At 39.4% G+C, this 12,592-nt stretch overlaps 1 protein-coding gene across 4 annotated transcripts in view; it reads right to left on the bottom strand.

Moving 5' to 3' along the window:
* The window catches only part of PIK3C2A (phosphatidylinositol-4-phosphate 3-kinase catalytic subunit type 2 alpha), a 59,401-nt gene that overhangs the window by 30,008 nt on the left and 16,801 nt on the right, over positions 1-12,592 (bottom strand). For 3 of the 4 annotated variants that reach the window (XM_032444739.1, XM_032444741.1, XM_032444738.1), the window contains exon 2: positions 4,429-5,603. In XM_032444739.1, the coding sequence (XP_032300630.1) occupies positions 4,429-5,538 (1,110 nt within the window). In that variant the 5' untranslated portion in view covers positions 5,539-5,603. Of the gene's footprint in view, positions 1-4,428; positions 5,604-10,878; positions 10,928-12,592 lie in introns of those variants that run through there. The other variant, XM_032444740.1, reaches the window with a different exon arrangement.

Consider the following 12,592-nt stretch of genomic DNA (forward strand, 5'->3'; position numbering starts at 1 on the left):
TAACCACTCACAGCCCAGCACTCAACAGCAGCTTGAAGCACTTGTGGAACTCCATGCAGCTGCTTCAAAGAATAAGCTGATCCTGAGGAACCTGGCCTAGAGGCACTGAACACTTAGAGGATGATGCCTTCCAGACAATTCTTCTGCATCCAGCGCTTTTGCAACGCATATAGGAACGTTACAGAAATCCAACCACAGGTCCAGAATGAAAGCAGAGCATGCTACTGTCTTTCTGAAAGTCATCGCGATCATTTCTTCACAGTTGAAACAGAGAAGAACTACTTATCCAGTATGTGGGTTGTTTGTTAGTAGCTGAGCATCTCATTTAATTAGATCGTGTCAGGTACAAGAAAAAGACTGAGAAAGAGACAAATGTGAGACAAATATAGAGCTAAGATCCTTTCCTATTGGTGCTCATTTTAATTAAATTAAAATGATGAAGTATTACAGCATTAACTTTGAAGGGAAAATAAATACACACCCAATGTTTGTAACCTGAACTGCATTTAACTCTACTTATTTCAGCAAAAATGCCAGTTTTATGAACATTGATCAGTTCTGATAAATTCTTTGCAGCTGTGGATTATCCAGAGGAAGCTGGGAAGCCACAAGACCCAGAAAGAGACTGATGAACAGGTACCTTAAGTCCAGAAAGCTTCATTCTAACCCCTCAGACAAGTTCTATCACACAAAATTACTTCTGATCAGTTACATAAAACCTGCTGACAAGCCTGCATTATTCTTTCTACAACATGAATTCTTTAAACAGTCACACAATAGCAACAACAAAGTCCTACAAGGAACAGGAAGCTACAAACAAAGCGAAAGGTAAACACCTTTGATAAGGAGTCAACCAGCTGCTGGTGAGAACTCACCACAAAAATCCCTTGTTACACTGTGTGACACTTTCAAGTTACAAGTAACAAAATTTACAGGATAGTGGGATGTTAAACTCAGACAAGTATAGAAAACTACAAGCCAGCTGTTCACCCCAGCTAAATTTGCCTACGAACTAAAACAACGAGCCAAGAAAAGAAGTTTTATTTGGTCATCCAGTTGATCTGAGTATTCGAATGTGGATTCGAATGAGAAGAAAAAGTGAAGGTTATACAAATATGTTTTGCTGGGAATTACTTCCTAGTGTGACACGAAGAACATGAAATACCTACTTGTTTTTTTAGTTAAATTTCACTACTCAGTTTTGATCATTCTTCAGAAGATGATTTCAAGAGGACAAGCTCTGATGAAGTAAGAATTTATTTAACACACATTGGACTAATTAGGTGAGTGACTGGGTTCTCAGGCTACAAGGGAGATCTGAATTTCTTTACCTTCTAGGTGAGCCAATTTAAGAGGTGTAAGCACTTGCAGTCACAGGAAATAACTTGTAAGGAAGGGCACGTCACGCCAAAACAAATAAACAGCTGTCCGAGAAAAATGCCTCATATTCAGCAGCACGGCCTACAAAAATAGAAGTGGTCTGCAAATACAACTTCTCTCAACATTCGATACTAGCTGTTCAGTACGCTACCAAAAGGCAAATTGAATTGGACCCCACAAGAACATAAAGTCAAAAGACTTCAGCTTCAACTTCTAGGGAAGACAGCATATAACATAGGACAAACTGATGATTTTATCTCTGCTTTCAGAAAGGAGAGAGATGAACACCAAAGTATTTAAAGGGGATGCACAGATACTTTACTGAATATAAAACAGAACTCAAATCCTTCTATTGATTCAAGGGATTAAAAATAACATCATGGAATCGAAATTATCACTGGAAAATCTTACTAATAGTTTTGTCTGAAGGAGCAGTGAACTAAGAGGTGATTCAGAAAAAGTGATTCATTCATACTGGTAAGGTGCAAGACTCCAGGAAATACTCTGAAGGAAATGTATTGCTGGAAGTCAATGGGATAAAGTACAGAAAAACTGCCAGAAATAGGAGTGAAATAGCTCAGATTCATACTATGCAAGATGAAATGTTATTTATACAACAAATGTAAATGTGCAAAGGACAAGCAACAGCAACATGTTAAGTGGAAGTCTCTTCAATCTGAGACACTTGTGCTTAGACAAGAAGCAGAAACATCCCAGCTTTAGAACATCAGGTAACCTTATAATAGAGGCTAGAATATGGAATATTACACCAAAGGCAGGAACACAGGTAGGAAGTAAATCACAAGCTTACAGTTGGGCATCCACTGCCATAAACTAAGAACTTGTCTTCTAATGAAAATGAGAGGACTAACAATGACAGCATGAGACTAGAATAGCCTCTAAATTGAGGCTATTATATCTAAAAGAGCTAGAAAATAAAGCACGTGAAGGCAGAGTTTGAGCATTTTATGAACTGGGTTTTCTGCAAATAGCATGGGAGTGGATCTGATCAGCAAGAAAGACCCTTCTAAATTCTGATTCTTCAGAGAACCCTGGAATTCACAGAAAAAACAGACTGCACTCAGCAACAATCAGTCAAATACTACTCTGCACACAGCACATCAGAAGCACCAACCAATACAAACGGTCAGTATTAACACTGCAACCAACTAAACATCACTTAACACTGCAACCAACTAAACATCACTGGAAGACAAACAATGCACACCAGTGGATAAACTGACAAACTGAAGAAGCAAACTGCTGAAGAGCCCGAATTTACCTGCCTCTCCAGACAAACACTAGCGAATAACTGAGCTCAGATATCACAGCTTAACACTGGAAAGAGGAACAGGAAAAGAAAAAGGAAGTTAGATCCAAGATCTTCACACACTATTTTAAAAATAATGATGCAGAAAAGAAGTAAAGGATTATTTTTTCCTTTAAGCTGTTTTTTTTGTTTGTTTCTTCTTCCTAGGCCGTCAAATAGACGTGTGCCAGAACACTGACAACTAGCCCAGAAAAACAGGAAATGCTCCACAGTTGTGGCCAGAAATTCCACCTTAATGGAAATTCAGGCATAAAGAATCAGCCTCACAAATATTCCTTTTTTTGGGGGTGGGGGTGGAATGGCCCAGCGGGGTGAGGACTGAGGAATTAAGGAGCAATTTGGAAAGCATTCTTGACTGATAACAGTTAGTTTTACAGCTTGTCCCTTTTCTGTTAAAAACACCTAGGAAGACAATACATCAGATTTGAAACAGCTGCAATTCTGAGTCACCAAGGTGAACAACTCTTTTAATCCCAGCCTCCAGCCAGTCTCTACAAATGTGATTTTCCTGCCACCACCTTGCCAGGGTGGAGATTTTTCCACTGAAAACTTTCCCAGTCTCTGTACTCTGTCTACAAAAAAAAAAAAAAAATATATATATATATATATATATATATATATATATATATAAATAATTTAAAAATGCACCAGTCTTCATATTCACTTCACAGTGAATGACCGATATTTTATGAAGTTACATCATTAAGGAATGTCATGAAAAGAGGAATTTAAAAATACAGGAAAAGCTACATAACCTACACTCACTTTCCAGACTTCTACTGGGCAAGGGCAGGATGTACTTAATTACTCCGATGATACAGCCAATAAAGTCATGATCGCACGCTGTACAGCTTAGTTTCAATAGAAACTATGCATATGCTTTGAGTCCAAAAGGATGAGCATCATAACTAAAGGATCCATTGACACTTTTCCCCTGAATTTTCACTGAGATTGTGGTCCTAGAGCAGAGATGAGCCTTTTGCTCTGCATGAGGCAATTAACATCCCACAAAGACAGTTTTCCAGCACAAAAATATGGTATTTCTGACCTATCAACACCCACAAAGAATCTCACCTTCAAGAACAGCGTATCTATCTACAAGTTTTGGTTACCAACTATTTAGCATTCCTCCATTAAAAAGGTGGAGGAATGGTCTACCAAAAGAGAATTAACAGTGATCCTGTGAAAGACTCAAGGGAGAGCAGAAAATCATTTCGAATACAGCAACTTTTTTTTTCTTTAAGAAGAAAAAAAAAAAAGCAGAGAGGTTCAAATATAAGGTGAAAACAGCACTTTTCAGAGCCTGAGATAGAGCCGGCTCAAGATGAAAGCTGTCAACATCTACCTCACCACCTTTAGTTTGTAGCCCTGTTTGATTTCCTCGGAAGTTTAAGTATTTATCAACATGATTTAAATAGTTAATTGCTGTAAAGGTTATTTTTATTTCTCTTCTGTAATGCACAGGAAAACTGCAGTTTCCTTGCTAAATTTGGAAAGATAACAGAGTAGCATTTACTTTAGACTTAGCTTAGGACTAACGTTCAAGATTTAAAAATACTGGTGAAGCACGCATGTCAGTAACATCACATTATCTGGATAAGTCAGGTAATATCTCACAGATAGATGCTAAAGTGTCCTTAAATACTGTGACTCATCATTATCCTTATACCACTACTTAACATCCTTATACCACTACTTAACAATATTGATTTACACACCTGTGATGTTTGGCCTTGTGACTTCCCAATCTGAGTTGTTCTCATGTTTAAGGACTGGCTCCTCGTAACGGTTGCTCCAGAAGACTTCCCATTTATTTTTCTTTCCAGATGACAAGTTACCAACAGCTTCTCCTCTAGTAGCACAGCATCCCATGGATCTTCAGCTGTCATACTGGATGCCATCTCTCCACGATCCTCTGCCTTATAAAAAGTCTCCACGCTATCCACTTTTGGTTTACTGAGGGGATCCAAATCTAACCAGTCAAATTTACTGATGTCTCTGCATTTTTCTGAGGTTGGTAGGCTGGAAACTGCAGACTTTATAGCAGTCATCTCTAAGTCTGTGCTTGACTTTCCATTTCTCAGAAATTCTGAGGTGCTTGCGATTTTGTCAAATACTTTTGCCAATTCTGGTGTAAGTACTGGAGGATATATAGGTAGGCTTCCTTGTGGATGGAAAGGTGTAGTAGCTGCCAGTGGATATGAAATGTATTGCGACTGCCTTGGAAGACCAAAATAAATAGGTTCTCTAGAGTGATAAGAGGACATACTCGGATGGAATCCATTCTGAAATACACCAGTCTGTTTTATATAAGAAGCTGAGGGGTAAACAGGAGGTAAAGTGCATGTCACAGGCGCTGGTATCCCAGGTGTCCACTGTCCTCTTTGACCAGTCGGCCCAATATAAAATTGTGAAGACAGAGATGGACTCAAAATAGGAGTTACTGGTAACGCAGGTACTTTACGAGTTTCAAAACTGTCATCCAGCAGCAGTTTCTCCAGTTCAGCATGAGTAAGCTTCTCTATGTCAATGGTACTTAGTTTATCTTCCATTCTCTTGGCATCAGACTCAGGAAACACCATGAGATCATGCTCCTGTTTGCTATGTGTCTGTGCTTTTTGCCCAGTGCTGCTTAAAGAATGAGAAGTTTGTTTATTACCAGCTATGCCTCTTTCTTTCTGCATCTTAGCTAATGCCTCAGCTTCCATCTGCAATGCCTCCTCTTTGTCCACGTCTTTTGACCTTGCAGTTGCCAAAGAAGGTGATGAACGCTGCTTAAATCCATTGCTACTGGATAACTGGGCCATACCGCGAGGGCAAATGTCCATTTAACGAAGCAACAAATCCCTTGTACTGCTAGGTTACCCTTGGCTTCAGAATTGGTTCAGCAGCTCTGGAAAGGAAATGAAACATTAGAAAAAGCATAAAAGAAATCATATGCAGAGAACTACTAAGCCACATACCACCAAATTACAAGGTTGCAACCATAAATTTTTAAAGACCACAATTTTTTTTAAACACAACTTAAAGAGAAGCTGCACAATTACATTCACAGGCCAAGCATTCCACAAGACCCACTTACTTTTCTTATTGGTACTTACGGGTTGGTAGAGTAAGCGCTTTTGTTTATTTCTGTGCCATTAAACCTTAGACTGAAAAAGATGTATTTGGGTACCTAATGAGCTTCACATTTGAAGCAATTCTTCACACTTAACCAGTTTCAGGTTGAAAAAAAAAAAAGATTATTTCTGATTTTTTTTTCCTGGAAACTGTAGATTCTAGTATTGATAAAGCACACAATCTAGAGGCCTTTCAGTTTACTTCAACATATTAGAGAAATGACAGCCCTAGCAAACTGATAACTGTACCACAATTACGATGGCCATGAAGAAAGGAATAAGAAAAGAACGAACAGCTGAAGAACCTCACTTCCTTTGGATTTTACTTTACCCACCTAAGCACAGAATTAGCACTTACAAAATGTCATTTAGTGGACAAGCGCAAAAGATTACTCAAGTACAGCTTCTCATTAAGTAATTCTTTTAACAGCCCCTTGAAGGAAGTGTCACTCACTTATGTAAGGGAAGAAACTCTGGAAGGTTACTTTTGCATAAGGCCATTGCCAAGAAAATGACATCTTGCATTCCTTCAATTCCAATCTTGTGCTTGGTACTATTATACTGCTTCCTGCATTCACCACAATATCTGTGCCTCTATATTAAGATAATCTTACAACAGAAGAACCGTGCTGGTTTTCCGCATTATTTCTACAGCTTTTAAGTACAGTTGGGATAGAGCTGACTCCAGGAGATAAGCTGTCTTCCAGCAACAGCTAGTTGCATATCAAGTAGCAAGATAAAAATCATGAATAATGGGTTTCTGCTAGGAGGGTTATGTAAACAGCAATCCTCATTTAAACACAGTTTCACTGAACTACATGTGCCCTTTGGATGCAAATCATCATGGGTTTAAGTCATGCAACAATCTACAAATGAAAAAAAAAGTATCTGTATAAAGTAATATGTAGTATATTTCATAATTATTAAATATATAGATACTGTCTTTCACACCAATCAGACATCCTTTTCCTCCTTGAATCAGAGCAGAGATATGTGGCTTCAGACAAACTGACTGTAATTCTGCCAACAGGCTACAGACAGCAAGATTCTTAACTCAATTCTAACAGATTCTTTAAATTCCTGAAGACTCCGGCCAAGTTTTTGTTTGACCTACATCATTTCAATGACTATACTATGAAGGATTGACATATTTATAAAATATTCTATATTTCAGCTAAGCCTGAAAACAAATTCAGGTCAAAAATCAAGATTAAACCAGAACTGATGTTGTAGGTACCATAAGACTTCAAGGAAAAGTAGCTTTTTTTCCCCTTCTACCAGATGTTCCCCCTTCTTCTATTTTAAACGAAGCCTGTTTCAGTAAGACGTCAGATAACATTTACAACATCTCAACCTGTAACAAAAAGAAGACAAACAAGCAGAAAGATATTTGTATCTGTAATGTCTACAACATGCTCCTAGGTCAGAAACAGCGAATTCCCTTAGGAAATAGGAATATTTGAGTGCTAAGCACTGAAAGGCATACCTCAAATTGAACATATGCCACTGGCAGCTCAAGAATACCATGTTTTTTTGACCTTAGTTCGACTAAATCCCAAAGTACTATCAGACAACTCAGTTGCTTATCATCAACTTAATTAAAAGCTACCATCACCCTTCCACATCAATGTGTTATACCCCTTAGGTATAAGCCAGGCAAGGAGAGGTTTATTCTGGCTTTAAAAAGAACCCTGCAATGATTTAAATGAGAGAATTCCTAAACACAGAGCTACCACCTAGTATAAGAAAGAAAGAAAATCAAAACAAAACAGCAGGCAAGTTAGCTACAGCATTAAATTTACTTACATGATGAATGATAGCAAATGTAACTTCTCTATTAAAACCTAAAACCTGACTTTTTAATAGCTCTGTTAAGAAGTGTTAAGGCCCCTATGTACAGCGTATCTCAAAATCAACACCGTGCTAAAGAAACACTTCGTGCTTCTGAAGTTTCTGCTCTTTTGTATGTTTCAGAAAAGTGCTGATTAACAAAGCAGGAGGAACACAACGCTGCTGGGCTACTCTGCCATCAGGGCAGGTTTCAACCCAGACTACAGCAACATTCACTTAGTTCCTATCCTCCCGCTAACACAAGTCTCTCTCCGTCTTCTCAAGATGTATTTCATAGATGGTCTAAGCCCACTAGCCACAGACAACATTCTAATGAGAAGCTTAGTATGCTTTACACCAGCTACTCAGACTGCCTGGATATCTAAGCAGGATTTAATCTCTTCATTAGCTTCCAGCTGGTTAAGATTGCCAGGTCAAATTTTTAGAAGCAAGAACACCCAGTTCTTCCCAGTTTATGAAGTTCTCTCAGTAATTCCTACCTGGCTTTTCCAAGGAGCTGCAGCACAGAGTGCCTCAGGATTCTCAATAGCAGCTGGACCTCTTCCCTTTTGCCTGAATTCTATTCAAACAAATGGAAGTAGGATCACACTTGCTAAGATAGCTGAAAACTATTTGGACAACAACTCTGAAGGTTATCGGTGCATCCTGGTACCCACTGATAACAGCAGCAGTGAGAACAAGTGATTTTTCTGAAGGAGAAAAGACGTTGAGATTACATGGCCTTCAAAGTACCTATATATAAACCAAAAAACAATAATTTGGGCTCCTTATGAACCAGGAAGCCTTATTTTTCTACTGAAAATCTCCATGCTTGCCAAGTAGCTTCTTCCTCTCAAGAAGCTTCTGCTTAAGTGAACCATGCCCGCAGGTAAAGGCGTGCTGCTCTGTGCTCAAACATGGCTTGTATTTAAGTCCTGACCTCCAACACTTCTAAAACAGTGTATTATTTTGCCTGCAGTTTTTCAACAGTTCAAAACTAAGAGCATTTGATAACTTCACAATAGTTTTTGCAAAACCTCATTTTGCATGCCAGTTTCAAACAATACATTCACATGAGAAAAGATCAGAAGCTCCCTAGAATTAAAGGTCGCTAAAAAAAAAAGGGCAAGCCTACCTTGTAATGTTAACTACACCGCAGCAGTCAACATAGTCATTTAAAAAGATGAGCTCCACTTTGAACTTTTGGATTTGCAGCCACCTAAACTCAAAGGCAGACTAGAAGCAAAATTTAAACTTGTTCGATACCCATAAAGAGAAGGGATAAAGTAAGGAACCACCCAACCACTCTGAAGGTTTCAGTTCTAAGCACAGATGAGGGAAAAAGAGCAACCAGAACCATCAGTGGCTGTACCCTGAGAAATGAGCAGAGCTCTGCAACAGCTGAAGGCATATACAGAGCTCTGAGGAGTATCTATGAATCACAGAATCACAGAACGACCCAGGTTGGAAGGGACCTCAAGGATCATGTAGTTCCAACCCCCCTGCCTGGCAGGGCCACCAAACATACGCCTTTAGTAGATCAGGTTGCCCAGGGCCCCATCCAACCTGGCCTTGAACACCTCCAAGGACGGGGCATCCACAACCTCCCTGGGCAGCCTGTTCCAGGGCCTAACCACTCTCCTAGCGAAGAACTTCCCCCTAACATCCAACCTAAATCTTCCCTCTTTTAACTTAAAACCATTTCCCCTAGTCCTGCTATTATCAGCCCTTTCCAAGAGTTTACTCCCCTCCTGGGTGTAAGTTCCCTTCAGGTACTGAAAGGCTGCAATGAGGTCACCCCGCAACCTTCTCTTCTCCAGGCTGAACAAACCCAACTCCCTCAGCCTGTCCTCATAGGGGAGGTGCTCCAGCCCCTGATCATTTTCGTGGCCCTCCTCTGGACCCTTTCCAAAATCTCCATGTCTTTGTCAGACTATGAAGTCAGACTGTTCTCTTCAACTACTGTGCACTAATCTAAGCAACAATTTAAAAACAAGCTCCCAGCAGTCGATCACCTTCAAAGGCACATTTCTCTTTCCAAATACATAAAGAATCAGACAAACACCTCAAATACAATATTTTCTGAGAGTATCTGATCAGATGCGGTAGGGCAGAAACCCACAGACCTCTTCCTCTGACTCAAGTCATTCAGTTTCCCTAAACGCAGCACTTCCTTGATGGTGATTTAGAACACACACGTTTACAAGTACTCAAATGTATTCAGATACTCAGAGTGTGAAGTTCACTTACTCAGTCAAGTATCTGCGTACTGCCGTGTCATTTTATTTAATACAGCAATGCTCATTAATCAGAATTTCAAAGGAGCCAAGTGCTCCTTTTAAGAGATAGGCGGGAAGATGTCTGGCAATCTCCTTCAGATCAAAGCCTCTACACAGGACTGAAATTCATTTCAAGAACATTTTCATTTATGGAGACTTGCATAAAAATGAAACATCTACATACACACTGCTCCAGCATTCATACAAAACTGAACCATGAAGCCATTTATCCTAATGCGAAACATACAGACTTTTGGTAAGAATCACCATGAGAATGAACATATGGGACATTCCGTCTCTACCATGACAGAGACTAATCTCAATAGGTTTCCTATCTAAATGAACAGGGAACGTCCTTATTAGAAACAAATCCTGCCACCTCAAGCAGAGGTAATCGCACCATCTGCTCGTGGACACGTTATTCCTCCACTTAAGCTGAGCTGCACAAACATTTTCTTCTCAAAAAGCAAAAGTATGACAATAAGGCTTTTAGCATTCTATTTATAGTCTGTTCTAGTGCTAAACAAGCACAGAGTTCATCCTATTTGTATTGCATTCTTCAGAAACATGTTACAGCTATTGCACATGGGTGCACAAATTCCCTTGAGTTCCAGCACTAAATACAGAAGCAACGATAACATGTCAGACCGCTTCCTGCCTTCCTTATAAAGCCTTCAAGCAGAGTTTCCTCAAAACAAGAGCAGTATCCACAAGAACTCCCTGCGGTTATTTTGCCATTAACTAAAGCAGATTTAAAGCATCTTTCTACTATTGAATGACAGCAAACTTAAGAATTAGCAGAGTGGCAGAGACAGCAGCAGTTCTACAGAATGGCAGGGTAAACTTCAGCAAAATAAGACAGTAATACACTATGGAAATTACTAATCGCCTGGAAAAGAATTCATACCAACACGTTTGCCACAGCAGGAAAACTCCTTACCAAGAAAAAGCACAGGAACTTTGATGTTCAAAAGCCCTCTGTTCTAGCCAGATGCGTTCACAGATTGCTAGGAAGTGAGAAAAGGAACAGATATTTCATCAAATTAAGTAAATCAGATGAGTTACTTACAGACTTGTAGTGTGGGCACTTTGGAGGGAGTGGGGGGAAGCAATGGGAAGGAAGTATGACAAAATGTTAACTGGGAAGAGATTCTGACATTATGATCGCTATGCATGAAGTGGCTGAAAACAGAGGATACAGCAAAAAGCAGAGAAATCAGCCCTGCAATGCTTGAGAGAACAAAGGCTTTATTCTGCTCCACGTACACACAGCAGCTAACATACCAGATATTTTAATTCTTGAATATGCATTAAACTGGGCTGCCAACGTTTATCCCTCCCATGCATCTAATAGCATAATGGTCTCTAGGAACACTACAAATGAGGGAAAAGCCAGATTCTTGTGTGACAGGCTGCACATCAAGCAAGTTTTTGGTATTAAGTGGTTTTCCATGCTTGTCCTGAGCTTGAATTATTCTCTTTTCCATGGTCATTCTCCACAAAGTATGTGAACTGTTTGTTTGTTAGAAAGACTTTCATAGTCAAATAAACATCCTAAGCAGTAAGTAGAAAATCAGATTGATTTGTCTCTTGAAAAAAATCAACAACAAAACAACCACCAACAACAAAAAGAAAAACAAAACCCACCTCTTTCTACTGCTTTAAATTTGGAAGAACTTACATGCTGCAGATACGCCTGATACTAAATGTAAATTATTGCAAATAAACCAAAAAGAAACATTCTTCGATTTACTGACAGATGTGCAAGTTCTGGAACAGACAAGATGTATACCTTCTAAAAACACCATTCGTTCCAAGTGTTTCAATAAGGTGTAGATGCGTAGCCAGAAAGGTCAGGATCTGCACCTCTTCATTTCAATTTTAAAAACTTATTTCCATCCAGAAAGTACAATTTCATCACAAAGCTTCTGATTTTAACAGCTAAATAAGAATAGGGTTTTTCTAATACTAGAATAGGAAGCCTCCAGGAATGCTTTGAAGTCTTTCAACATTGGCAACTAATATCTTGGAAAACAAACAAACAAAACAGGTATCAGCTGTTTCAATGCGTATGAGAACACTTTAGAGCTCGCCTACTTTGGTCAGTTATCATCCGTAGGACTCTGCAGAAGATTCTAGACACAGCATCTCTTGTCAGATCGTTCAATTGGGATTTTTGACCAGTGTTCCGAGACAGCATTTCCAAGAAAGCACCCATCACGGTCTCCCAGCCAAACGCCAACACAGGCGGCTCTAGCAACCCACAGATGTTTTTCATGGCCACAATACATTCTTCCCCTTCCTGAACCAGCAGCTTGCACCCCTAGCCACCACAAGCCACTCCAGCAGTGGATGTAGATACACACAGATTAGGTACAGCAAGTTTGTGAGCTTCTTTGGCATATCTATGCTGTTACACTCCCCCTTTCTGAAATTCTGAACCCAATTACCATTTCAGTTGTCTACTAAAGAGATAAAGATCTTAATTAAATTCCACCAGGCTGCGTAAAATCAAGCAACTCAAGGCAGTCAATAGCGGCGCCACAGCTGAAGAAAGTAGCAACATGAACTTACATTATTGGACATGGCAGATTTATTACTGGAAGAATCTTTATAAAAACTTGAATCATGTCATGCTGTCCTTAAAGCTGAGG

This window comes from Coturnix japonica, chromosome 5 (assembly GCF_001577835.2).
Source record: "Coturnix japonica isolate 7356 chromosome 5, Coturnix japonica 2.1, whole genome shotgun sequence".
Classification (NCBI taxonomy): domain Eukaryota; kingdom Metazoa; phylum Chordata; class Aves; order Galliformes; family Phasianidae; genus Coturnix; species Coturnix japonica.